General features: G+C 40.0%; 2 protein-coding genes across 11 annotated transcripts; one reads left to right on the top strand and one right to left on the bottom strand.

Annotated features, from left to right (window-relative positions):
• Positions 1-992: 992 nt before the first annotated feature.
• E2f5 (E2F transcription factor 5) lies at positions 993-21,016 on the top strand. 3 transcript variants are annotated; one of them, XM_052718404.1, is made up of 8 exons: positions 993-1,679; positions 12,645-12,754; positions 13,659-13,820; positions 15,448-15,491; positions 17,190-17,254; positions 18,285-18,414; positions 19,807-19,851; positions 20,299-21,016. In XM_052718404.1, exons 1-8 carry the CDS (start codon positions 1,470-1,472, stop codon positions 20,406-20,408), a joined length of 876 nt encoding a protein of 291 aa, XP_052574364.1. In that variant the 5' UTR covers positions 993-1,469; the 3' UTR covers positions 20,409-21,016. The 3 variants fall into 3 exon arrangements, with proteins under 3 accessions (XP_052574364.1, XP_052574363.1, XP_052574365.1); XM_052718403.1 differs by having other exon boundaries at positions 18,147-18,414; XM_052718405.1 differs by lacking the exon at positions 13,659-13,820 and having other exon boundaries at positions 15,445-15,491; positions 18,147-18,414.
• On the bottom strand, positions 3,347-25,141 carry Rbis (ribosomal biogenesis factor). Of its 8 annotated transcripts, none has more exons than XR_008213950.1 (5): positions 24,356-24,709; positions 23,441-23,557; positions 21,373-21,489; positions 10,014-10,201; positions 3,347-5,528 (listed from the first exon to the last, which is right to left on the bottom strand). XR_008213950.1 is itself a non-coding variant. In XM_052718408.1 (5 exons), the coding sequence occupies exons 2-5, from the start codon at positions 23,552-23,554 to the stop codon at positions 5,486-5,488; spliced, it is 345 nt and encodes a 114-aa protein (XP_052574368.1). In that variant the 5' UTR covers positions 23,555-23,557; positions 24,716-25,141; the 3' UTR covers positions 3,347-5,485. The 8 variants fall into 8 exon arrangements, 7 of the variants coding, with proteins under 7 accessions (XP_052574368.1, XP_052574367.1, XP_052574371.1 ...); XM_052718408.1 differs by lacking the exon at positions 24,356-24,709 and adding an exon at positions 24,716-25,141 and having other exon boundaries at positions 10,131-10,201; XM_052718407.1 differs by having other exon boundaries at positions 10,131-10,201.
• Between the last annotated feature and the right edge of the window lie 1,727 nt (positions 25,142-26,868).

The raw sequence follows: 26,868 nt of genomic DNA, 5'->3' as shown, positions 1-26,868 counted from the left end.
ATATTGTATGCTGGCTTCCCCAAAACTAACCTTTTGAAACTCTAAGCTCCAACTCCCTCCCCTCTTATGCTCTTTGGAGACTAAGAGATCATTACTAATAAGTCTTCCTAAGGGTGAGATTTTCAGGGTGGCATTAGTGTCTTTGTAGCAAGAGAAATCCAAAGCTGTTCAGTAGCCGCTCAAAAAGCAGTGCAAAAATTCAGTATCCACAAGCTAGGAAGAGGCTCCTGCCTAGAACTAGCAATTCCTATGCCTTGATTCTTAGACTTGCAGCCTTCAAAACTGTCAGAATATAAATTTCTGTAGTTTAAATAACCAGTTTCTGATATATTATGGCAGCCTGAGCTAAAACACATAAATTGTTTTAGAAATAGTAATAATTTTATTTCACATCAATTTGACCTAGCACACAAGTTCCTTAATTAAAATCTCAAAAAACATTTTCTATTATAATATTAATTCATAAAATTTGTTGATTTGCTTAATATGAAATTACCTAAGCAGTTGTATTAACTGTTTTCAATTTATTTTAGATTCTTTATCCCAAATTTTGTTGTGTTCTTCGGACTAAAATATTGGCTAATAAACTAACGTCTGTGAAGGGAAAACAGCATTTTTGTTTGAAACGGTTTCCAGGATTTACTAGTTGATGCTGTCAGTTTTCCCTCTCATTTTGGTGATTTTTTTTTCTCTCTATTGTTAAATTAGGCATTCTTTCATGTGGGATATGTCCTCCATTATTTCCTGCCAAATGATGTTTTTAGTCACCTAGTATTTGTTAAGTGTGAACACTATTCAATGTGTGCTAACACCAAGTTGTCAAAGATTTTTTTATCCTGATTCTCAAGTTTGCAAGTAAAATGAAGGGTGGGAACACATCTCCTCCTGTCATTCCTGTGTGATTTCACTAACCATCCATAGTTTAGGATATCACTAAGCACACGATGCTGCTGCGAGTGCCTAAATAATGCGATTACTGGGAAACAAAGCAATATAATTGGGTAAAGAACACTATTAAAGGCAGGTAAGGCAAGAGTTGGGAATCTACCGCCTTCTACAGGCTTTGCAAAGGACTGAGGATTGACGCCGCGTTCTCCTATTCCCGCGAAGATGAACCTTAACAACACTTGCACCTGATGTAGGTGCCAAAGAGACACCAGGGACGCGAGAGCCGCAGGCCTGACTGCGGGCGCGGGAGTCGGCGGGACCACAGTCCAGGGCACCGCTCGCTGGACTCCCCTCCGCGGAGAGTGCGTTTCTAGGCAACGCCGGGCGGCGTCACTTCCTGCCATTTAAACTCAGGCCCACCCTCGCGGCGCTCGCCCGAGTCCGCGCGCTCTGTGGTCCCGCGCGCCTTCTTCGCGGCTCCGGGCGGCTGGTGGACGCGAGGGGCGCCGAGGGCCGGGAGCGGAGTCCGCGCCCCTCGTCTGCGCTGCGGCCCCGCGGCTCCCGGCGGGCGGGCGGCGGCGATGGCGGCGGCGGAGCCCGCGAGCTCTGCTCAGCCCACGCCGCAGGCCCAGGCCCAGCCGCCGCCGCCGCCGCCTGGGGCGCCATCCTCGCAGCCGCCCGCGGCGCTCTCGGCGGGCAGCAGCCGGCACGAGAAGAGCCTGGGGCTGCTCACCACCAAGTTCGTGTCGTTGCTGCAGGAGGCGCAGGACGGCGTCCTGGATCTCAAAGCGGTGAGCGGGGGCGGAGATGCGGGGGCGAGGCCTGAGGGAGCTGGGTCCGCCGCCCACACGCCGACCCGGACGCCGGACAGGCGTCGGGGCCCACCGGGAAGCGTGGAAGAGGGGGGCTGGACGCGGGGCCCCCACCGGCGGGTAGCCGCGCGGCCCTGGCCACAAAGGAGCACCCTGAGCGCGGCGGCCGAGGCCCAAGCACCCAGAAATTCGCGCTTTGCTCTGGACTCACTCAGGGTTGGTTTGGTGTTGGAAACTGATGCCTTAATGGACCGCTTTGTAGGACTTTATTACTGTTTGAAGAACTTAGTGCCAGTTCTTCTGAAGGAAAGGAAAACGAGAAAACTTACCACACTTTCCCGCTAAAATCATAGTTTTTAGAAGGGGAAACTCTTCATCAACAGGAAGTGAGATTCAATTTGTTGACTTAATTTGGAATCTTAGGGTTTCTAGATGGGAGATTTGCAGTCGCACGGAGAGTTTTGTGACTTCCAGACTAAGCGGTGGAATTGCTTAGTAAACATAATCTGGTTTTATAAGAATGTTTTCTTCGGTTCAGGTTTTTTCAAACAACGTTCATCAGAAGCTGTTCAGTCATACAGTGATTTAACCGTTCCTGGCAGGATTTGTATCCACAGCACAGAGGGGGAAAAAGCATGTGATCACGTGAATTAAAAATCCAGCCAGTACACTGAAGTTAAGAAAGAGCCAATACTTTAAAAAACAAACAAAATTACTAAGGAGTCTACAATCACAGCGGATCGCCTCTGTGACTCCTTTACCTGGCTGTCCTGGGAAAACTCGCAGCATCCAGGGACTAAGTACCATGTCACCTTCCTGGCTTGAAGCCATTACCATCCTCACTTCTGTGCCCAAGGCAATGGGAATAGTGTCTGAGCTGGAGAAGCCTGCCTTCCAGAACTTTCATGTTGAGTGTCCTCCTCTTGGTGGCCCAGTGGGAGGCACTGGCTTGTTGGCATTGGGTGGCCCAGTGGGAGGCACTGGTTTGTTGGCATTGGGATTGCCCCCTCCCCCTCTTCCTGAGTATAGATGCCTATGGGTGTCCGTTTTTACTTGGAAATGTTATTCCTGGGACCTTTTTTTTTTTTTTTTTTTTTGCCACTTTTGAAATTACTTGTATTCTCATTCATATAGTCTCTCTCTGCCTTCCTTCTCCCTCCCCCTTCCCCTCTCTCAACCTCTTTACCTCCTTAAAAGTACTTTAATGGGCTTCTACAGTATTCAAATTGTAATGAATTCAAACGGTATGCTTTCCAATTTCACCAGGAGTAATGAGGTCAGCAGAGAAACCCCTGATGTTACAAAACATCCATTGAAATCTGCTGTTCAGAATTAAATTCAGCTGTAGCCAGTGATTGTCAATAATGAAAAAAAAATCAGGGAATTCCGGGGCTTTCCGAGTAAAGCTGGGGTTTGATGATTCGGTCCTGAAACATGCTCAAAACTCAGAATAAGATGAACTCTGTCTGCCCTTCCAGACTTTGTCATGTGGCTTCTTTCCCCTGTGTGGCAGCAGGCTCAGGCATCCAATAGCACAAGTTTGATATTCAAGAGTCTTATTTCGGTTATCTTGGATCTGTCCTAAAGAAAAGTTCATAGATTTCTGTACTAATAAGGGTTGATGACTTATAGAGACCAGTGGAGTATTCTATTTCCTAAGTAGAAAAACATTTTATTTATACATACACATAAATACACACATATATAAATACACATAAAATCTTATATATAGGGGCGGGAAGAGGGGAATCTGTGATTGGTTATGTAAAATGAATAAAAAATTTCTTAATAAAAAATAAAATCTTATATATAAAACAACTTACAGTGAGGCATTCCTAGTGATGTTTCTCATAGTACATCATTATGAAATATCATTAAGATATCCTGATAATACATGTTAAAGATCGACTTATTCTGATAATAATACATTTCTATCTGAAAATTATAAAACTCATTCATTATTTTTTTATTCTAACTCTGAAGAAAGAACATTTTTCTGTATAAGCTACTGATACAGGTTTTGCACCTAATTTTTTTAATAAAAGAATCCAATTTTGTGAAAATCACAAATATAAAAATATATTAACTTTCCCATGAAATATCCTGAGTGGCTGTAAAATAATCAGGACTGTGTAGATGGTAAGCATAATATTCTCACCCTATTGTGAGCCTGATACACTAAATTTAGGAAAGTTCTGGGTTAGGTCTATCAAGTGAGATTGGTCATTAGACTTATTTTCTGTGCTGTACTGTCGTTTTAGTAGTCCTTAAAAATTTAAGTTTTCACGTGTCTCTCTGTATCATGGATTCCTTTTTGTAAAGAAAAATACAAAATTTTACTTCTCTGGAATAAAACTAACATGGTAGGCAATGGGCATCTGTCTAAAAAGGAGGGCACTGATGGCAGATTCTGTAGAAATAGTGTTTTATTTTCCTGTAGCTTAATAACTGAACTGTTAAAGAGTGTGGGTGTGTATTCTGAAAATTCCTGTTCAGTATACTTTACAATATTTTATTTGCCATTTTGCTGCCATCTTGAACTTTGCAAACATAATCTGGATTGTGTATGTTATGCATTATGGTTACTTAAGTTACAATTACCTGAATGACACCTAAGTATTGGTGCCTCTTCTCTCCCAGATCCAGACACAAATATAACAAATGACCTAACTGATACACACACACCCAGATGGGACGTATTCAACCTCAAGCTTCAGTAGGTAACAAGAGTCTGAGGTAGTTGACATAGGGAGGTATGTATGGAGCAAGGAAGGCTTCAGTACTTGCTTTAGGACAGCACCACTCCTGAGTATATGCCTGCAGAATTGAAAGTGGGGTCTGGAATAGGAGGTATTTGTAAAATCCATGTTCATGTTGGTATTACTCAAATAGTCAAAAGATGGGCAACTCAGATGGCACAGTGAGGAGCTTTTCTGTTTTAGAAAGAAATTCTGTACTGCGGAGATGATCCTTGAAGATTTTACATGAGTAAACAAACATGCTATACAATTCTTTTTTTTTTATTATTATTTTTATTTTATGTGTATGAGTGTTTTGCCTGCATGTATGTCTGCACTACATGTGTGCCTGGAGCCTGCAGAGGCCAGAAGAGGGCATCAGACCCCTGGAATTGGAGTTACAGATGGTTGAAAGCCATCATGTGGGTCCTGGGGATTGAACCTAGGTCCTCTGGAAGAGCAGCCAGTACTCTTATTAACTGCTGATCTCTCTCTCCAGACCCTATTATATGATTTTAATTTGAAGTATTTAAGAGTACTCAGATTCTTAGAAACAAGGCAGGAAAATGTCTGCCAGAAGATATGGTAATATAGAACACAAGTTTATTAATGGGGATATAGGCTGAATTGTCAAAACTTGTGCCCTCCACCCCATTCATTAATATGAAACTACATTTGAAGGTAGTTTCTTAAAGGAAGGCTGAGTTAAATGACACTATCAGGATGTGACCTAAGGAAATCTCATCAGTTTCCTTGTGACAGCAAATTTGGAGACACAGAACCAGCAGGGCAGTTCACACATAAAAAGACCATGTGAGAACACAGCAAGAGGGCAAGAGATGAGGGAGGGCAGTGGGGCGGGGGTGTCAGTTAGGAACAGATTAACTATAATGACAGATGTCACAGTGAAATCTCTGTATGCCAGCCAAAATAATAGTTCTAGAAAAGGATTTTCAAACTATACAGCTGGTGGATACAGGCACACAATCTCTACAGATTTCAGTTTATAGATTTCAGAAGATCACTGATTTTCCTAGTTAGACACTATCAAATACCTTTTTTCCTTCTCTTTTGATTATTCTTTGGTGACCTGTGTAAGAAAAATAGAAATAAACTTTTAAAAAAAAAAAACTTGTACAGAGTTTATTAAAAATAGCATCAGAAAAATATTCAAAGCTTATCTATTTCAAAATACATAAGTACAGTAGCAGTCAGAGTAACCAATCACAGAGGGTATGTTTAGGTGCAGTTTCTTTGGGGCAGAGCATTGATGTGGGATTGAAACACTTACTGTATAAGTAAACGGGGCTGCTTCTGGAGGGGCCCTTCTGCTCTTAGAGTCAGCAGTTCTTTGGTATTTCATTTCCTTGTTGATTTATGGCCCCTCCAGACCCACTGAAAACAGATCAGCCTCTCCCAGGAATTTTCTTTGTTGCCCTTAAGTACTCCCACTTCTTCACAGGTTTATAGCATTTTAACATCTCTAGGGCAAATGACCCTCTCCTTTTTGTGCTAGGGATTTAAGTAGGGATTTGCACAAGTTACTCTTTTTTTTAAGATTTATTTATTTGCACTGCTGCTTTGCCTCATGTGTATCTATGTGCACCACCTGCATGCAGAGCCAGTGGAAGTCCAAAGAGGTGCTTAGATCCCTTGGAACTGGAGTTACTCATGCTTATGAGCCTCCATGTGGGTGCTAGGAACCAAACCCAGATCCTCTGAAAGAGCAACAAGTGCTCTTCTTAACAGCTAAGCCATTTCTTCAGCCCCTACAGTTTGATGTTTTAAGCACCATTTTATGAGATACTATCTTCATAGGCATAGACTTAAATATCTATGAGTTTTTTATTTTCAGTAAGCAAATAAGTGGAATTTTAAATTTCTGCTTTTCTGCCATTTTTATCTACCCTTTATGGAACCTATACTTGAGTTTTACTTGAATTCCCTGTTCAGTACAAGCATATATTGAATTCATATGCCCAAATTATTTAAAGTCTTTTAAGTTGTATAAAATGTTTTGTCACAGTTTTGTTTCATGAATATAGGACTAATGTCAAATGCTGTCCTTATTTATTATTCTTTAGCTTTCTGGGCTTCTCTATGAAATGAGAACACTTACTTTGCAGAGTTATTGTGAGCTTTACATTAGATAACATCTATAAAGTCCTCAGTTACCCTATTGCTATAGGTTAAAATCAAGCATTTTACATGTTAATTATAATGAGTTGTGTTTGAAATTAGGTAATAATTAACTTAAGGAAATGGGTTAGCATGAAATGCCATGTGTCTTAGGGTTTCTATTGCTGTGAGACATCATGACAATGACAGCTCTTATAAAGAAAAACATGTACTTGGGTGGCTTACAGTTTAGAGAGGTTCAGTCCATTATCATCATGGTGGGACATGGCAGCATGCAGGCAGACATGGTGCGGGAGAGGTAGCTGAGAGTTCTACATCTTGCAGGAAGTGGTATAAGACTCTAGGCAGTATCTTGAGCATGTATGAGACCTCAAAGCCTGCCTCTACAATGACACATTTCCTCCAACAAGACCTCACCTACTCCACAAGACCAAAACTCCTAATAGTGCCACTCTCTTTAGGGGCCATTTTCTTTCAAACCATTGTACCATGTGTCACATCTGAAGTTTTTTTTACTCTCATTAAAATATTTTCTAGACTACCTTGGTGCATCACTTGAGAACCTTCCCCCTTAATACTTTGAGATATATTTTTCCTTTCTTCTTTATATGTCTGCGTGGTTTTGTGGGTGTCTGCCCTGTTTATACAGGTGCCTTTGGAGATCAGAAGAGGGCATTGTGAATTGCTCCACATGGGTGCTGGGTATTGAACTCAGGTCCTCCAGCACTCTTTAACAGCTGAGCCATTACTTCAGCCCCCTCAACCTTGATTTTAGGTGGAATTTCTTTGGTTTTATATAGCTAGCGTTGCTGTTAACACTGCTTTGACTTTGGATTCTGACTCCTGTCTTAATGTAAATTTCTAAATCTCAGTCACTAGAATACTGAATGCTTATATGTTAACTGTTATGACCTGGAAGAGAATAAAGAACTTGCTTTGAAGTACAGGAAGTTATCTGAACTTGTTTTTATGTTACCTCTTTAAATGCAACATTGTGGCACTTAGATCCTGCCTCCTTGGTCCTAGTTTATAATTCATTTGGCTTGCCCACCTGGTAACAGCATCCGAAGCTTGAATACTGTTCTGCCTGTAGACATTGTTTATCTCCCATTTGTGAGTGGAAAACATCTAATACTTATCTGGGAGATAGTTTTTTTTTCCCCCAGGGGATTTTCTTAAGGTTTGCTTATTTTTGCTATAAACTGGTTGTATGATAGTTAGATGCAACTTTTATGGATTTCTTTATAGTTCCCTTTATTGGCTTTCAGACTATAGAATTGCAATATTTTAAAAATAAACTCGATGCCCTATCTACCAGTCACAGTAGAAAGCTTGAGATGAGGGTGGTGATTCTAATCCCTGCCCACCTCCTTGGTATACCTGAGCAGTTCAAGGACTGGAGAAAAATGCAGTGCTGTTGCATGCAGTTGTTTGAATGAGAATGCCCTCCACAGGCTCAAAGAGTTGAACATGTGGGCCCAAGTTGGTGGGACTGTTTGGGAAGTTTAGGGGGAGTGGCCTTGCTGGAGGAAGTACATTACTGCATATGAGAGTACAAGGCCTCTGCCACTTCCAGTTTGTGCTCTCTACTTTGTGCTTGTGTTTCAAGATGTGAGCCCTCAGCTTTCTGTGCTGGTCAGTGTGCCTGTCTGCTGCCCTGTCTTCCTGCCATGATAGATCTTATTCTTTTGGAACCATAAGACAAAATAAATTCTTCCTTAAGTTGCTTTGGTCATGGTGTTTTATCTCAGCATCAGAAAAATAACTAATATATTGAGTCTCCCTTCAAATTCATGACCACTAACTTTGAAGGTACTATCTACACTCCTCATGTGGTGATATTTTGTTTTACTTATTAATAAAATTTGCCTGAAGATCAGAGGACAGAGCCAGCCACTAGATTAAACAAAGAGGCCAGGTTAAAGGTGACACACACCTTTAATCCTAGCACTTTGGAGGCAGAGATCTGTCTGGATCTCTGTGAGTTCAAAGCCACACTGGGCTACATGAGATTGATCCAGTCTAGGAGAGAAGCAGAGCCAGGCAGTGGTAGCACACACCTTTAACCTCAGTACTTGGAAGTCACATGCCTTTAACCCTAGCACGTGAGATCTCATGCCTTTGCTACCAATATTTGGGAAGCACACAAGCCATTAATCCCAGCACTAGGAAGGAAGTGAAATGGCTGGGCAGAGAAAGGTATATAAGGTGTGAGGAGACAGCCTTTTCGGCTGAGGACTCAGGCTTTCAGTCAGGATTCCTGGAGATAGAATCTTGCCTTCCATTCAGCCTGAGGATTTGGTGGTGATGAGAAGTTTCTCTAGTGGCTTGTTCCTTTGTCTGTCTGATCTTTCAGTATTTACTCCAGTATCTGGCTCCGGGTTTCTTATTAATAAGACCACTTAGGATTTGCACAACACCTTCTGTACTGTCCACTATTTTATGTCAGTATTTTTCTTTTCTCCTTCCATCCATCTACCCCAAAGCTGATGAGAAAATCAAACATACTAGGAAGGAAACGTCTGCTGTTTTGTCTACTAATGTAACAGTATTTGCACTCAGCCCAGTGCTGGACTTCAGTTCCTAATATGCCTTCCCGTTGGTCCTAATGGTCTCTTTAATGCTCTTCTGTGTTGTTAATTATCTATGTTTGCCAGATCATTCCTATCAGCATACTTACAGGTTGAAATAGCACTTATCTTCAAAAGAAAAAAGAGAAAGAGGAAGAAGAAAAACCTTCTTGAAAACCCCATAGCTCCTACAGATATGGTCTTCTGTCTCTGTTCCTCCTTACAGCATGCCACTTCAAATATGCTGTCTATGCTAGCTTTCCTTCTGTTCCTCCAGGAGATCCCTCCTCCCCTGCCAAACTAGTTCTTTCCCAGGTGCCTGGGGATCTCTGAACCTTCCCTCACTGCAGTGCATGGCAAGTTCGGCCTCTCCTTACACTCCTTTCCTTTGGATTCCACAACTCCTGCGTTCGTGCCCCATGTGTCAGTGTCAGGTTGTTCTTCATTTCTCATACTCTTTGTTCCCTTGCTAGGTGGATCTTGTGGATTCCACTGTTCCTGAGATGTCTGTCTCCTGAGGACAATAAAATTGATGTCTAGCCCGTGCCTCCCTTATAGCTTTGGCGTCTCCTTCATGGCCTACATTCTCATGCCCAGTGATCTCCTTTGGGATGTCACAGTCTCCAAGGTTAAGTTCCTGACTTCCATTGCTTCAAACCTGTTCCTACAGTGGTGTTCCTCACTTGCAGCTGTTCAAGTCAAAAACTCTTTTGAGCCAAGGAGATGACTCAGTATACAACGGCATTTGTTGCCAGGCCTGTGGAAGAAGAACACCAGCTCTACAAAACTGTCCCGTCTTACATGCATGAGCTGTGGCACATATGCCCCACCCCCCAATAAATATAACTTTAAAAAACAAACAAAACCTTGAGTGATCCTTGGCTCCTCTCTGCCAGGAACTGCTGCTTGCAGAGCCTTCAGATTCTACTCAGACTGTCCCCTCTGATCATCACCTTCTTAGTTTACTCCATCTGTATTCCTACCTATAGTGGATTGTTGCCATTGCCTTTCTCATTGATCGCCTTTCTTCTGTTTTCTTCTCAACAAGATTCTCCTTATAGGAAACAGAGAGGACATTTTGAAACATGAAGTCACATCATCCCTGTGCTTAAAGCTGCCTGGTGGCTTTCCATGTCACTAAAATTAAAAGCTGAAACCTTGAAACCTTCACAATGACCGAGAAGGTCTGCTGTCTCTCTCCTAGTGATATCAGAACCCATAAAGTCTCACATACATGAATGCTCAAACATGAGCTGAACAAGGAGGACACCAGTGAATATTCCAGAGTGGACAAGAAAAAGCCCACTAGGATTCAGCCCTACACAAAGAACTATAGGCAACTGAGGAAAGTTGGGAACAGGAGAGTTGGTCCTCCCTAGGGAAGAGCACACCAATTGGTTATCCAGTGCCAAGTGGTGAGCTCTGAACAGGTTATATTTAGGAATATATATACATACTGACACATACATACATGCAATAACATTGAATAAAGAGGTCATGAATTTGAAGGCAAGTGGGAGGGGCACATGGGAGGGTTTGGAGGGAAGAAAAGAAAAAAGGAAGAAATGTAATTATAATCTGTCATAAAAAGACAGCTCTTAGCCGGGCGGTGGTGGCACACGCCTTTAATCCCAGCACTCGGGAGGCAGAGCCAGGTGGATCTCTGTGAGTTCGAGGCCAGCCTGGGCTACCAGGTGAGTTCCAGGAAAGGCGCAAAGCTACACAGAGAAACCCTGTCTCGAAAAACCAAAAAAAAAAAAAAAAGACAGCTCTTATGGTCTGGATCCTATGTGTACAGTGCAACACCAGATACCAGAAGCTGTTGCTATGGCTGTGAATGATGTGGTGCATGTGTACGTAGATACTGAAAACACAGAACCATGGCTGGCAGAACTCTGGGTCACTTCTTGAGATCCTTTTCAGAAAGAAGCAAGAACATTCTTTTTTTTTTTTTTTTTTTTTTTTTGGTTTTTCGAGACAGGGTTTCTCTGTGTAGCTTTGCGCCTTTTCCTGGAACTCACTTGGTAGCCCAGGCTGGCCTCGAACTCACAGAGATCCGCCTGGCTCTGCCTCCCGAGTGCTGGGATTAAAGGCGTGCGCCACCACCGCCCGGCTGAACATTCTTAATTTTATAATTTTTTTTAATGACTACTTTGCAGTAGGCTGCTGTTAATCAGAAGAAAGTCAAACTCAAGAACAGAAATTCTGTGAAGGAAAATGAGATGGTAAAGATTCTGCTGAGTACTATGTGACCGTGGCTAGTCCCAGTCCTGTTTAAGTTTTGATTCCCTAGAGTCAAGAGTCTTCTGGAGATTAGGAGATTCTAGACATTCTGTAGAATTCAGACAATGCCAACTCAGAGTTGAGGATACTAAAAAACCTGTTGCTCCTATCACTGCACATCCTGTTCTCCTGGTCTATTGTTGGAGACACGAGTCCCATTCTAGAGAGACCTGGATGTGGGGCATCGTGGTTGGGTTTTTTGTCAGTTTGCACAAGGTAGGGTTACCACCTAAGAGGGAACCTCAATGGAGAAAATTCCTCCATCAGACTGGACTGTAAGCAAATCTGTAGAGCATTTTCTGGATTAATGATTGATGTAGGAGGGCCCAATATTTTGGGGAACACAATACCACCACATTTCCCCTTTTTTTGTCTAAAATTAAAGCTTATCACTAATACAAGAAAAATTATATCGAATAAGTATATACAATATACACAGTCAAGATTACATTAAGATGTCTAGTCTATTATTCAGACAAAAACTCCATTAATATATTTACAATGTCCAGTCCAGTAACATTTGATAAACTCAGACAAAAACTTTTCATTACTTATCCTATATAAAACAAGTAGTTCCTTTTTTAAAAGTAGATTCAAAAATTGACCTTTTTATCTTATCATATTCAATAATATTTGTGTTACTCTTACCTTCTAGGAAAGAAACCACCATGCTTTTTAAAAATCATTGCTAGAATCACCACTGTGTTAGAGATTTTTATTTCTTGTTGATTAATACTGTTAGGTGGGATAATTCATCCATGCAATAAAGCTTTAAAAATGCAAATCATTATTAAACAGATTTATAATTTGTGCATATAATCCTAACTACTCTTATTCCTTAATTGCCAAAAGGTCCAGATACATAGAGTAAGGCCGTCTTTTGATGAGAAATAGGAAGTGACAGATTAACAATTAGTAGTTCCTCCTCAGCTTAGTCTGTAAGGTGACAAAAATTACTACTGTGTTTTATTTTGGGGGCCATATGTTGTGTCCATATTTTTTTCTTCTCTCTAGCATCTGCTAGTGTTTAGATGGGATAATTTCTCTGGTATTTGCAAAGTCTGGGAAATGCTTCAAATATATCTAGCTAATGTTCTCAAGATACTGAGTGGGTCAAATTTGGGATTGGACTCTCGTATTTTGACCTTGATAGTCAACTCTCTCTCTGACTTTAAATTATACACTGTGCTTTCTCTGCTCTTTGTCCTAAACAGGCTGCAGATACTTTGGCTGTGAGGCAAAAGCGAAGAATTTATGATATCACCAATGTCTTAGAAGGAATTGATCTAATTGAAAAAAAATCAAAGAACAGTATCCAGTGGAAGTAAGTCACACAAACCCTACCCAATACTAGATAGATATCGAGCTTTAAACCTTTCTTTAAATGCTCAGTTTTAGCTGGCCAATCACACCAGATTCTCTTCCTCAGGACAGGCTCCCTGGGCTTGCCTATCTGTTCATTATGTGTTGGATCTTTTCCTTGCTCTCTCCACTCTTTCATGTATTAGCTAGGACATGATTGTGTGCTTCTGACAAATACATTCTGTTTTTAGAGTACTTCCTTCGGCCTTAGTTTTTTGTTTTGCTAGAATTCTATCCCAAACCAGATGTTTACAGGTTAGCTTTACCAGCACCTCAGGGTACACCAGGAGACTTAAATAACCGTTTAGCTTTGGTGTGATTTTGGCACCTTGGTCACTAGCTTGGCCTTCCAAGTGATAAAAGCCACTCTAGCACATACTAAGCATTTCTAAAACATGGTTCTTGTCATCAAAATTTTTTGTTCTTGTTATTTGAAAGGTGTTTTTTTGTTGGTGGTGGTGGTGGGTTTTTTTTGTCTTCTTTAGTTTTTTGTTTTGTTTTACTTTTTATGTGCATTGGTATTTTGCCTGCATGTATGTCTGTGTGAGGATACTAGATTCCTTGGAACTGGAGTTACAGACAGTTGTAAGCTGCCATGTAGGTGCTGGGAATTGAATCTCGGGTCCTCTGAAAGAGCAGCCAGTGCTCTTAACTACTGAGTCATCTCTACAGCCCCTGTCAGTAAATTTTCCAAGCAAGGATGTATAGAGCTTTGATGTTTAAGTTTTGTAAGGATTTTAATGTGTGGTTTTCAGAAGAGTGTAAACTCATCTTGATTAATGTATAAGTCTATTTTATTACTATAAAAATTAAATGATATTAAATGGGTGTCTGAACCTGTGGGTATTTATTCTCATGCTTTTAAGGGGTGTAGGTGCTGGCTGTAATACTAAAGAAGTTATAGATAGATTAAGATTTCTTAAAGCTGAAATTGAAGATCTAGAACTGAAGGAAAGAGAACTCGACCAGCAGAAATTGTGGCTACAGCAAAGCATCAAAAATGTGATGGAAGACTCCATTAATAACAAATATCCTTCTGAGTAAGTTATATACATAGCTGCAGAATGTATACATGCAGTGCTTCTTTAGTCTCAAGTCAGTTACCTGATGCTTATGCAGTTAAGTTTGACAAATGAACATAACATTTTATAATTTTCTAATAACTTAGACTGGTATTTTAAAAATACTATCATTTTAAGTTGTATTATTAACATTCTTGTGTTGTAGTGAGGGGGAAAGATATATGTCCCTTCAGCATACTGACTAACAGGATGCAGCATTGTAGCTTAGTGTGAGGGTCTGAATACTATTGCTAAGTATGTAAGGGTGCTTTAAATATGTCCAATTGTAGGGCAGTCAAAAACCTATCAGCTTTCAGTTTTGAAAAAATAATTTGAGTTTAAAGGACTATCAAAAGTTTATAGTCCTTGATATTACTATTATAGTCCTGCCTAATATTAACCCAAGAATGGTTTCTCCTACTACATAGAGGGATATTAATAATGCAGGCCATGTGTTCCTTACACATCACTGTCTATGCTTAGAGACCGTGGAGATTTCTTTTGTATTTGTTTACCTGTACTTTTACAGAAACTTCGCAATTTTTCCCCACCTCACAGAAATATTTGAGTAATGTATACAATGCATTCATCATGTTGTCTTACTTGTTACTTTTGTGTGGGGGTCAGAGCTCCATAATCATGTGAGAACAATGGGAATTTTCAAGCTGTGTCCTGTGGAACCTGAAGATTCAGAAACCAGTGAAGTGATCTAGAATTTGTTGTCCTGCTTTATATAGCTTTACAAGATTTTGGCCATTTACAAGTCTCTTAAACCATGACTGTACTTATGCTGTATAACTTACATAGTTGTGATATTTTGGTGTGTCAAAAAATATTTCTGTCTAGGAAAGACTGCCCTGGATTTAGCTAATTGTTAGAAATGGCAAGGGCTCAGCCAGGGACGGAGTTGTACCATACCACCTCCATCTGGCCCACACATCCAGGAGGCAATATTCCTCTGACTTCCTCATCCCAGGGCCAGGAAAAGGCAACCTGGGATCCTATAGAAAAGAGTTGGTCAAAATTATTCAGACTAACCAATTCTGAAATGTTTTCCCTTCCCTGCCTTGCTTTTTATATGAAGACTCAAATAAAGATTCCGGACTAGTGCTTTCTCCTGCCTTCTAAACACACTGTTCTATTTCCTATGTGGCCTGTGACACTTTAGTCTCTAAGAGCTATGAGTGTAATATATTTTGTTTTCCAGAGCTTCCTCTCTTTCTTTCTATTGTCATGCATTGCATTAAAGATAAACAGTTACCCAAGAAGATTTAACCTGTATGGCCGCTCTCCACTCACAGTGATAATGCTCTTTCCCATCCATTCTGTATGCACACACATCTCTAGTATATGTACCATTTTCCATCATACCCCAAAAGTCCTCAGATGTCACAAATCAGAACAGCTGCTTATTAGAGCAAAACATAGAAACTCTGCCTACAGACCTTTGTCTTTGTCTTTCTAAAGACTTGCACTTTTGTCTGACCAAGTGGCAGCACCTTCACTCATTTGATTTCAATTTGGACTTCAGTTAGATTAACTTAAGTGTGCAGGCCTTGATATAAATGTTGTTCCTTAACTCTTATGACAGTACGTTTTCCTATGTAACTCACGAAGACATCTGCAATTGCTTTAATGGTGAGTACTGTCAGCCTTTTTTACATTTTTCCATTTATTTGTTTATCTGTTAATTTGGTTTTTCAAGACAGGGTTTCTCTGTATATCTCTGGCTGTCCTGGAACTCACTCTGTAGACCTGGCTGTCCTCTAATTTAGAGATCCACCTGTCTCTGCCTCCCAAGTGCTGGGATTTAAAGGCATGAGCGATCACATTCTTCCTCTCAGCAACCTGTTGACTGTAGTTTCTCACAATTCTCCATACACACTCAGCCTGACAGTATTTTCAGGAGTTGTGAATATTTTTGTCTTTCTCAGTAGTGGAGTGTTGATAGGCTGCTTACATTTCTGTTTTCATGGCAGTAACCTTTTTCACAGCTTTTACTTTATGTGTGTTAGGGAACAGGAGCCAAGGGAAGAGGAACTTAAGTCAGCAGGATTTAGCAGCCTTTTCAAAGTCACAGGAGCATTGGAACTTGAAACATAAGCATTGTTTCATGCAACTGTATACAGCAGGTACTAGTCACAGGTGGAATGCAGAGAACTCTTGAGGAAAGTTAGGTGAATCTGTTTTATAACCAGGAATCTTATTCCTAATCCTGTTCCAGCTTCTGCTTCCCATGTTTAAAGCTTGAAATGACAATGTGATATATTAGCTAAAGTGGATGAGACTCTTTCCAAAATTATAAACTAAAATTCTGTGCATATTTGTATTATGCATGTTTACTAAAAGGATAGCATGTGTATTGCCCACACAGAGTAATCAGTTTGTCAAATTCTTTTTTAATGCAAACTGAATTTCCATGTAAAGACTGTTGAAAATACATATAACTTTATGGTCCTATTTTGCCAGCATAGTTCTTATACATTCTAGTGAAGTTTAGGGAGAGCTTTATTAACCTGAATTGCATAAAAGTTCTGTTGCAAAATAGGCTTCAAAAATAAATTTGCCTAAGGATAACCAGTTACTCTATTATACTTAGCTTCTAGTGTCCTGTTGTTTAAATGGTTTGACTGCTCTAAGTAACCAATATTTATATGAGGCTAAAGGGTTGCACAGTCTGACTTTACAGAACACAAGTAAAAGAAAAGTTAAGGACCTGAATTGTTCAGTGAGAGTAGCAGCCAACCCTGAGAATGCTTGAGACTTATAAAAGCTACTGATAACATGTATGCCCTGTCCTTATTTAATATCCAGGGCACAGCCATGTTGTTATGGCCTTCATTTTATTGACACTGACGTCATCTGGCCTAGGTTATTTATTGTTTTTTTTTAAGACAGGGTCTCAGGTTGGCCTCAATCTCACTATATAGCTAAGGATGACCTTCTGATCCCTCCTGCCTCTTCCTCTTTGGTGCTGGGATTATAGGCATGTGCCATCACCCCTGATTTTTGCAGTGTTGGGGATAGAACCCGGGCCTTTTTTATAGGCTGGCACTCTACCAACTCAGCTACACCTCTAGCCTCTGTTTATTTAACTTCTGAGATAGTTTCTTAATTAGCCAATGATGGCCTAGAACTCACTCTGTAGCAAAGAAATTCTTAATTTTCCTGCCTTCACTTCCTAAGTGCTAGGATTAAAACCATGTACCACCACACCTGGAAGCCTGTGACTAAATCTACACTTTTGATTCTATACTTTTGTCTCATTCTTACCTTGTCTTTTATGATCTATAGCATTCTACAGTTGTTAAGTATTTATTAATTTTATTTTACCAGGTGATACACTATTGGCCATTCAGGCACCTTCTGGCACACAGCTCGAAGTACCTATTCCAGAAATGGTATGTAGGATAGCTTTTATACAAGTGAAGAAATAGATCTACTGTCTCAAGAGAAACAAATGTATTTTCTTGAACTAAACAAGAACAAACAGTGTGTGGACACTTTTCAGTTATTGGTATTTATATATCTGAAAGCACTGATATCGAATTACTAAGTATTCTTCAATACTTTGGTAAAAGTAGCTGAATGAATCTGTACTTCCCTTCTCCCCTGTTCTCAAAGCATTTAGGAATTTATATAACTATATTTTAAAGCTTTATGAAATAAATTACCTTTTGGAAAAGAAAGAATTTTGTTATCTATGTAGGAAGTCAGGTCAATTGTCTTGGAAAAGTTTTGGTTTGTGCAGTCTGTAAATTCAAATAGGATGTAGATGACCACAGTTGTGGTAGCTTACGCCAGAGATTGTAGTTCACGCATGTGGCCACTTTGCACATTACTGAGCACAACCAGGTAACATTACAGATAGTAAAGTGGATAGTGGTGTGTGCATGTAGTAATCATCCCAGCATGCGAGAGACCGTTTTGAAACCAACCTGGACTACATAGTGAAAGTCTGTCCAGTGAAGACGAGAGTGAGGGACGGGGAAGAAGTGGAAGGGAAGGAAAAGGAAACAAGGAACAACACGGACAAGGAAAGAGGAAAGGACAGGACAGACTGACTATTTAGAAGTTCATAACTGATAGCCATTTTTACAAAGTTCCTCTTAGGGGCAAGTGGCTTACAGACCTCAGAATTCTATTCTACTTGGTCTTTTCTCCTGTGTTGTAACCCAGTGACTTTTTCATGTGAGTTGAGTTGTTAGATTCTAATGACTTTGCCTTTGTCTTAATGTGTCAAGTTAGCTAGCAGTGATAATACTTATTTGTTTATGCCCAATAACTTCAAAGGGTCAGAATGGACAAAAGAAATACCAGATAAATTTAAAGAGTCACTCAGGACCTATCCATGTGCTGCTTATAAATAAAGAGTCCAGTTCATCTAAGCCGGTGGTTTTTCCTGTCCCCCCACCTGATGACCTCACACAGCCTTCCTCCCAGTCCTCAACATCAATGACTCCACAGAAATCCACCATGGCTGCTCAGAACCTGCCTGAGCAGCAAGTTTCTGAAAGAAGCCAGAGTTTCCAGCAGACACCAGCTACAGAAATATCTTCAGGTTGGTAGAAAGTCTTTGATCTAAAAATTTCAGGTGACTACCTCAAACAGATCAGAGAGCTTTAGATAAAAGGCAAAATAAGCTTATTCAATGTTTTAATTTAGTATCCTCTATATTCTATATACCTGTTACTAGAATAGGTATAAAGGAAGATTTTAAAGCAAATTCTGTCTTTATGTTTTTCTAGACATAATACATATATGGGTATGCATATGTATATGAATTTTGAGGGAAAGAACCCATAAGGAATACTTAACCACTTTTACTGAAAACTATTCACACACTGGCTCAGGAGTAATTGAACAGTGTGTCACAATCAACAGTTTTGTACGTACTCCCACCACAGGCAATTTCAAGCTACCTACCCAAATCACTCAACTATTACTAATATTAGCCAGGATGTCATATGAAATCCATATTTGTATGCATGAATGTGTATATGCACATTACAGGAGTATCTATCTAATCAGTTACAATGTTTAGACTATATAGAACTTTTGTTTCTAAGCAAATACAGAAGTTACTGCAGATATAAAAAGCTGTATTATATAATTTGTATTGTTTGCTAATGGGATATATCTCATTGCATCTACTGAAATTTCATAATCAGTAACAGTGAAGCTAGATTTTAATTGGACATAGGTTAGTTTTTAGCTTTGTGTCACATATACCTTGCTTCTTCCCTATAAGTTTATACACTATAGCTGAAGAGATGCACAAGTATAGTCTTTAAGAAAGTACTAATTCCAATTTAATTGGGATACACGAGGTAAACAAACTGTATATGCTTTAGCTTAAACCTAATTGGTACCTTTGCTCCCAAAGAGCATTTTAAAAAATAATAATAATAATTGATTCCTTTCTGTGTACCATTTGGGAAAGTGAGAGAAGTTACTTGGGGCCACATTACAGGTTTGGAGTATCAGATGAAAATGTTAGCTAATAAACCAGCTAAGATTTGTACAAGGGAAAATAGAAGTTAGCTGTGCACTGGTGAGCTTGAGGGTAGGGTGACTTGGAAACAATGTGCTTTTGGGAAGCAGAGGATAGCTTTTCAGAAGCTTCAGAGATTGAAGATGAGATGTTTGCAGTTGCCACAGCAGAGACAATGTAAGACTAGAATAGGGTGCCACCAGGGAGATAGGAAAGAGAAGTAATGAGCAGATAGGAGAAATATTGTTTAGGTAAAGCAAGTACATTTTGATGTATAAGATATGGAGAAATGAACAGGAGAAATGAAGTGTTGTTAAGTGAGTAGAATTATATCACACTTGTGACAGATTCAGTTTTAGAAGAATGGGGAGTCTTTAACTTCATTCTGCCAATCAAACTAGTGATGTGACTACCACTACTGAAATGTAATTGCCTCTATCACATTTATGTTTTCAACAGGATCTATTAGTGGAGACATCATTGATGAACTGATGTCTTCTGATGGTAAGTAGTTGAAGATTTTACTACTGGATATATATCACTATCCTAGAGTGTAAATGCCATGTGACTCAAGATTATACTAGGCATCTTTTAGAATTTTTATTTACTTGCATTTTTAGGGAAAGACCCCAAAAGGAATACTTACCACTTTCATTGAAAACTATTCACATACTGGCCTAGGAGCAGTTGAATAGTATGTCACAATGAAGTTCTGTACATATTCCCATCACAGGCAATTTCAAGCTGCCCACCTGAATCACTTTGAACTATTACTAACATTAGCCAGGGTATCATATGAAATAATTATTAAAAATCATCTGTAGTATGCTAATTAATAATTTTGCTGGGCTTTTGTGTAAGTTTGGATTCAGAATTGTGAGAAATTTTATGCTAATCATCATAACGCCTGTGGAAACCAACTGTAACAATGAATCTGTTTTTCCTTTGCAGTCTTTCCTCTCTTACGGCTTTCTCCTACCCCAGCAGATGACTACAATTTTAATTTAGATGATAATGAAGGAGTTTGTGATTTGTTTGATGTTCAGATACTAAATTATTAGATTCCATGGAAACTTGGGACTGTTATCTACCTCTAACTGTAACATTGTAGAATTCTTAATAACCTAAGTATTTAAAATTATGAATGTAACACCGTTTTAGTTCGCTGATTCTGAAATGTTCTTCCCTAACATTTTATTTTTTACTTCACAAAACTTGAAAGGGCTCTGACTACTTTGGGGGGGGGGGGGTGATTAACTGTCTACCGGCATGTCCCTCCCGTGATTATATTCAGTTTCTTTCAATGCTGAATTCTGCTGTAGCTTCCTCTGCTGAGGAAAGTTAAAGCAGGCTTCAGGTCATCACGACAAAAGATTGCCCAGAAGATCACTTATTTGTCTTTATGTTTTTACTGCCACAAAGTTCTATCTATGTGTCCTTCAGACATTCACTGCCACATAGCGAGTGAAGGACGTCACTGTTGCGTGAACAGACTTTGTGAAGTGCCTTCTGTTTTAGCACTTTAAGTCTTATCAGTTTGCTGACTTCTGACATTCCACTTTCCTAGAGTATAGGAAAGATCTGTTATGTAGTTGTTTTTAAAATGTGCCAATGCCTGTACATTAACAAGATTAAAAAAATAAAGTTGTATGAGCATTCGGTTTATTGACCTTTGGGGGAATGTGATATTCTGTCACTAGGTTACAACTGAGCCATTAGTCTTGTCGCTTCATCAACATTAGCCGGTTCATTTTCACGGGGCTTCTGAGGAATCAAAGGGAAGAAAGTTTAAAAAACAAAAACTTAAGTAACAGCAAACTAAACCACTGTGACTACAAACTGTTACCTAGTTTAACTCTTCTAGAGTCCCTTAGGAAATACAATAAATTCTATATCAGACTTAGTGTTTGAGCCTGAATATGACTTACAGTGCTATATATACACCAAAACACCAGGTAAAAATTACTTATTCAAGTGTGTTAGCCTTCAATTTATCAGTCATGAAAGCAACTAATTTCTACTTACCAGCTCTTTTTGCACAGATTTAAGAGAAAGGCTTTTTGAAAAGTTTGCAAGTTCTTTCTGTATATTTACAAAAGCTGTGTTCATTCTGTTGACTTTTTCATCATTCATAATGTTTATCTGTAAAAACAAAAAAATCTTAGAATCTCATAACTGTTAAAGTACTGCACTGTCTAAATGTCTTAGCAGGTAAAGGCATTTGCTGAGCAAGCCTGGCAGCCTAGATTTGATCCTGAACACATGCAGCTGTCCTCTGACCTCAGACACCCTCTCCTACTCCTGTCTGCATGTGGCACAGACACAAAATTTTAAAAAAAAGTTTTTAAAAAAGAAATCTATAAACTCTTGACTCTACCAAGTAGATATTTTACACAAAAACTACTGTTGTCTTATAAGGAAATTTAGTCAGAAAGTTTGGACTTTATTCCCTATTGTCATCCAGAAATACCACAATTATCTGCTGCTTTGTGAATTCAAAAACTCTGACCACTCTATGTATGGAATCTCTGCTCAGTGAGTTCAATAAATCTAGTCTAATGGTCTCTTGTCTCAAGGTCCTGTTCTGCAGGATCTTTTTAACAATGGACCTCTACCCTCTGCCCCTGTGAGACAACATAGCTCCTCCCTCTACCACCCCCTCTCCTCCCCACGCCCCCCACCCGTCACCTCTCTCGCCTCTCGTACCTTGACAAAATTTGCTTGGTAACCTGGCTAAGTACCCATTCTGAGTCCAGATCTTAATCTGACTAAAGTCATAACTCACTGACTGGCTTCATTAAATTCATTGTCACAAATTTCAAGCTGTCATTTATGTAAAATTTAATAAAGCTACTTTCTGAAGAAATTATTTGATATTAACTCCAACTACCTATTTAGATATGCCCTTTCTCTGATCCTACACTTATATAAAAGTTTTACTGTCTTATAGCTCAAGAAAGTAATATTCCTCATAGACTATGAACATGCTGCCCTCGGGTTCCCCACTCTGCAGTATTAGCTCTTTTTCATTTAGGTCTCTGCAACTACAAAGAAAACCCAGTGGAAAACTCTCTCCAAACTCCTGTCTTACCCAACTTTACTTCCTTTATAATTATAATTAGATTACAAATCTCCTTTAGAAAGTGTATCCCAGTTCTTAAGAGAGATAAGTCAGTTTTTAGTGGACTTTTATGACAACTATTACATCCTGGAGAGCCGGCTCACTTAGTACTTAAGCTAAGAAACTTTCTAAGAGTATACATAATCTACTTAGCCATGAAAATTCTCAGGCATTTTGAAGTATAAAGATTTACTATTTTTATTTATATGTGTATGCACCTGCATAAGTTTATGTGCACCATGTGTATGCAGGGAGCCACAGAAGCCAGAAAAGGATATCAGATCCCCTAGAACTGGAATTAGCTGTAAGCCCCCATGGGGTGCTTAGAACTCAACCTTGGTCCTCTGCAAAAGCAATAAATGCTCTAATTGCTAAGCCATCTCTCCACCTATTTTGAAGAATAAAGACAAACCTTTTCAAATTTTGTATTCTTCATTTTATAGGCTTTTTTTTGGGGGGGGGGGTTAGACCAGGTTTTTTTGTGTACCCCCGGCTGTCCTGGAACTCGCTCTGTAGACCAGGCTGGCCTCAAACTCAGAGATTCACCTGCCTCTGCCTCCTGAGTGCTGGTATTAAAGGGGTGTAACCACAGCCTGGCTCCATTTTATAGGCTTTTAAGTTCCAAGTTTCTAGTTAGCAAGCTGCTGGTGGACATTGTTCAGCTTTGCTAGTGGAATCTTGAATATACTTCAAAGTGAGCTCATAAGAACTTCTGTCCTGCATACTGTCTTAACAGTAATTTCTGTGGTCTCATACAGCTATTAGGCTGTTGTGTGGGACCTCATACGTGCAGTTTCTTTGTTTTTGCCCCCCTCTTTAATTTGTATTTTAAAAGGGAGGTTATTTATCTTAATATTTTAAAAATAATCTTGCCTAGTAAGAAATGCTGACAATTTCTGGTTTAAATAACAAAATCCCATTATTCAGTAGTTTCTAAGTACATTTTGCTTGTAAAAAAGTCAGAATACTTACCTTCTTAAGATTAGTAGTAACTGGTTTTGCCTTATTTTTAGCTTTGAAGGTTCTTTGGCTGGCTATATGAAATACATTCCTGGACTTCTGCCCTTTTAATTTGTTCTTGGCCATTGTCTAGAAAAGAAAGGGTTAAACTGCTTATATTTTGAACTACAAATAATTTTAACTTTTATGTCCATCATAGTTTTGATTATTTTAAAAGTTGCTACATAAATACCATTTATTGAGCTTTTATTATATATAGTCACTAGACTAATGTTTCATGTGATTTAACTCAGTTATTCCTCACCACATCCCTTTGTGGTAGGTACTATTAACCCAATTTTACAGATTAAAGAAAGAAATGATGCAGTTTGCCAAGATTTAATTTTTTGTTGTTGTTGTTTGTTAAAAAAAAAAAAAAAAAAAAAGCCGGGCGGTGGTGGACCACGCCTTTAATCCCAGCACTTGGGAGGCAGAGGCAGGTGAATCTCTGTGAGTTCAAGGCCAGCCTGGTCTACAGAGCGAGATCCAGGAAAGGCGCAAAGCTACACAGAGAAACCCTGTCTCAAAAAATCAAAAAAAAAAAAAAAAAGCTTGGCGGTGGGTGGTGTTGGTGCACGCCTTTAATCCCAGCTCTCAAGAGGCAGAGGCAGGAGGAATTTCTCTGTAAGTTCAAGGCCAGCCTGTAGCCAGGGCTACACAAAGAAACCCTGTCTCGAAAAAAACAAGAATAAATAAATAAATAGGCAGTAGATAATACATGATTACAAGAGTAAACAAAAAACTAAAAAGTTAGTCAATTTCTCTAAAATCCCTCATCTAACCTCTTATCCACTTATCAGTTACTAAGCCTGAAGTAATAAAGAATCGATAAGTATTTAAGTACACATACGCCAAGCAAACAGGCATTTTATATACACAAATACTAACATCAACATAAAGCATACACAGGCAAAGGTGTTACTAACTCCAAAGACAAGAGAGATGCTTAAGCCAGAAACAGAATGGTTCGAGAAGACGAACAACCTAACGGAGGCCAGGATTGGGAAAGCTGACAGCTTGAAAATTGTGATGAAGACGGTTCAAATACAGGGAACCTGCCAAGGGGTGGCCCCAAGGTTTCAGGCCCGCCTGGGCGGGTGGGTCCATAGCCCACGAGTACTAGGCAGCGGGCGGAGAAGTCCGTACGACAGAGCCCTCGGGGCCGCCGCAGCCCCAAGTCCCAGCACGCCCTGCCTGGGCCCCAGACATTTCACCCCAGCGCGCCGAAAAACCTCGTAAGCTTCTCACCAAACTGCAAAACGCACGCGGCTGTTCAGGTTCCCGGTGACGCCATCCACAAAGTCAAGACACAGGAAGTTCCGGAAAGAAGCAGCCAGTTAGGTGAGCGCTTTCTAGCCGTAACCCCACCCACGGCAAGGGCCACCCCGAGCCGGGCCACGCCCACCACGTACAGCCCTCGTCCCTCTTAGCCACGCCCTTCACGCTCGGCCCTCTCAGCGGAGCCCAGCCCCCTTTGCCGTGGCCCCGCCCACCCTGGAGGAGCCGCCCTAGAAGGGAGGAGTTAATCCAGCGCGGAGCTGGCTTTAACGGGCACTCGTGGACCTTTTACTCAGGCTTAAGCTGGTACTTGGCGGGACGAGGCCTCGCCCGCTAAGGTGGAGAAGCCCGGAGTCACTAGCTGCGGACTGGGATGTCCGGCAGGTGGCGCTGCGACCGCGGGCAGCGTCCGGGCTGGGCCAGCCGTACACGGAAGAAAAAGTTCACAATCTTTTCATTTTGTTACTTTCTTGTTCCAAAAGAAAATTTCTTACAACACTGCAGATGTACAAGAAATTATTCACAATAGTATATATGTGCAAAAGAGTTCATCAGGAACCTTTGAGAAAACTCAGGAGAAGCCTCTTCACCGTCGCTCTTTGTGGGATCTGCACGTTTCGCGTTAGGGCATTTCAGAAAAATCCGTTCACATTTTCCAAGAAGCCATTTACATAGCTGTTTCCACATGTTTCTACTTATTTCGTAGACGTCACGGGGAAAACAGTTTTCAAATAAATGAAATGTTGGCATTTATATGTAATTTTGTATCTTAGAAGCACTCTGATTGCTTTTTGCTCTATTCCAAAATAAAGCAATGATACCACCGCCTTTGGCAAGCGAGGGCACCACTGAGGCCCAGAGCGGAAGCCACTTCTAATGGTCCACCACAGCTGGCATCCTCTCAAGTCCTCTTTCGACTAAATCAGCCCTTCATCTGCTTGTAGAAAGATGGTCAGCCCTTACAACGAATCAGCATTTTATATTATACCTGTCACAGAAAAGTAAGGAATAAATTCCGGAAAGAAACATAATTGACTGTTAACACACATTTATTTCTATTTTGTATTCTTTCTAAAGATCCACTTCTAAGTACCATAAAATGCATTTCAAAATACCTGTGAAGCTCGTATGTGATGATGCCCTTGGATCAGAGCCTCCTTTCCCCAAGCAAGGCAAAAATAAAAACAAATAAGTCTGCTTTGTGTAGGTGTGGGAGTGACATCAAAGCTACATAAAAATATTAAATTATTTTGCAAAACCAGAGTTATAAATACTGACGCAAATAAGAGGGACATAATTATGTTCCTTAAATGGGAAGTAATTGACATGTTTGTGCAAGAAAAGGCAATATATGTAAAAGAATGGCATTACAGTGGTAAAATCTGTGGAGGGTAGCTTTTAGTCTAAAATGGTGGCATAAGGCTACATCTACCAAGGAAATAGCATAGTTATACAAGTAAAAACAGAGGCACTAACAAAGGCAAGGAGACATTAGTTTCTGTTTTATTTTCTACCAGCCAACAGTGCAACCTAGGAAAAATTTATTTCCCTGTGCCTCCTTTGTAGAAGGCTATTGATTATTTACTCAGCATCCCTTTCTGGATAACCACTTTTATTACATCAAGTGGTCCTGGTGGGTAATGACGTCCTTCTTGAAGGCCTTCCTGACTAGGACCAGGGGGAACGTTGCTACTTGGGCTCAGTGATGTTTCCTGGAAATGCTGTGAAACTGGGAAGAAAAGGAAGGGACCACAAAGGGGAAACTGGGCTTTTGAAAAATGGCCTGGCAGTACAACTGGTGTAAGTATTGTAACCCGAGAACTCAAGATACCGTTTGATTCCCTGGATTCACTCATGGCTGGAAGAACAATCCTCCTCAATTATCAGAGGTACAAGATTACATTGGAGAGACTAGACCTAACTTGGACCTTTTTTTTTTTTTCCATTTGTACCTGAGTTTTGACTCTCCTACTTACTTCATAGGATTATTGTACAAGTTAGCTAAGTCTAAAACAAGAATGGGATAGTACTCTGATAAAGATAAGGAACATGTTAACTTTCCAAATACCATTTTATTCAGTGAACTATATGACCTGTTAAGTATAGAAAAAACATACTTGGTG

This window comes from Peromyscus californicus, unplaced genomic scaffold (assembly GCF_007827085.1).
Source record: "Peromyscus californicus insignis strain IS unplaced genomic scaffold, ASM782708v3 Scaffold_5__1_contigs__length_169319896, whole genome shotgun sequence".
In the NCBI taxonomy this organism is placed as follows: domain Eukaryota; kingdom Metazoa; phylum Chordata; class Mammalia; order Rodentia; family Cricetidae; genus Peromyscus; species Peromyscus californicus.
Note: the sequence above shows the minus strand (reverse complement) of the source record. Positions and strands in the feature narration are given on the sequence as shown.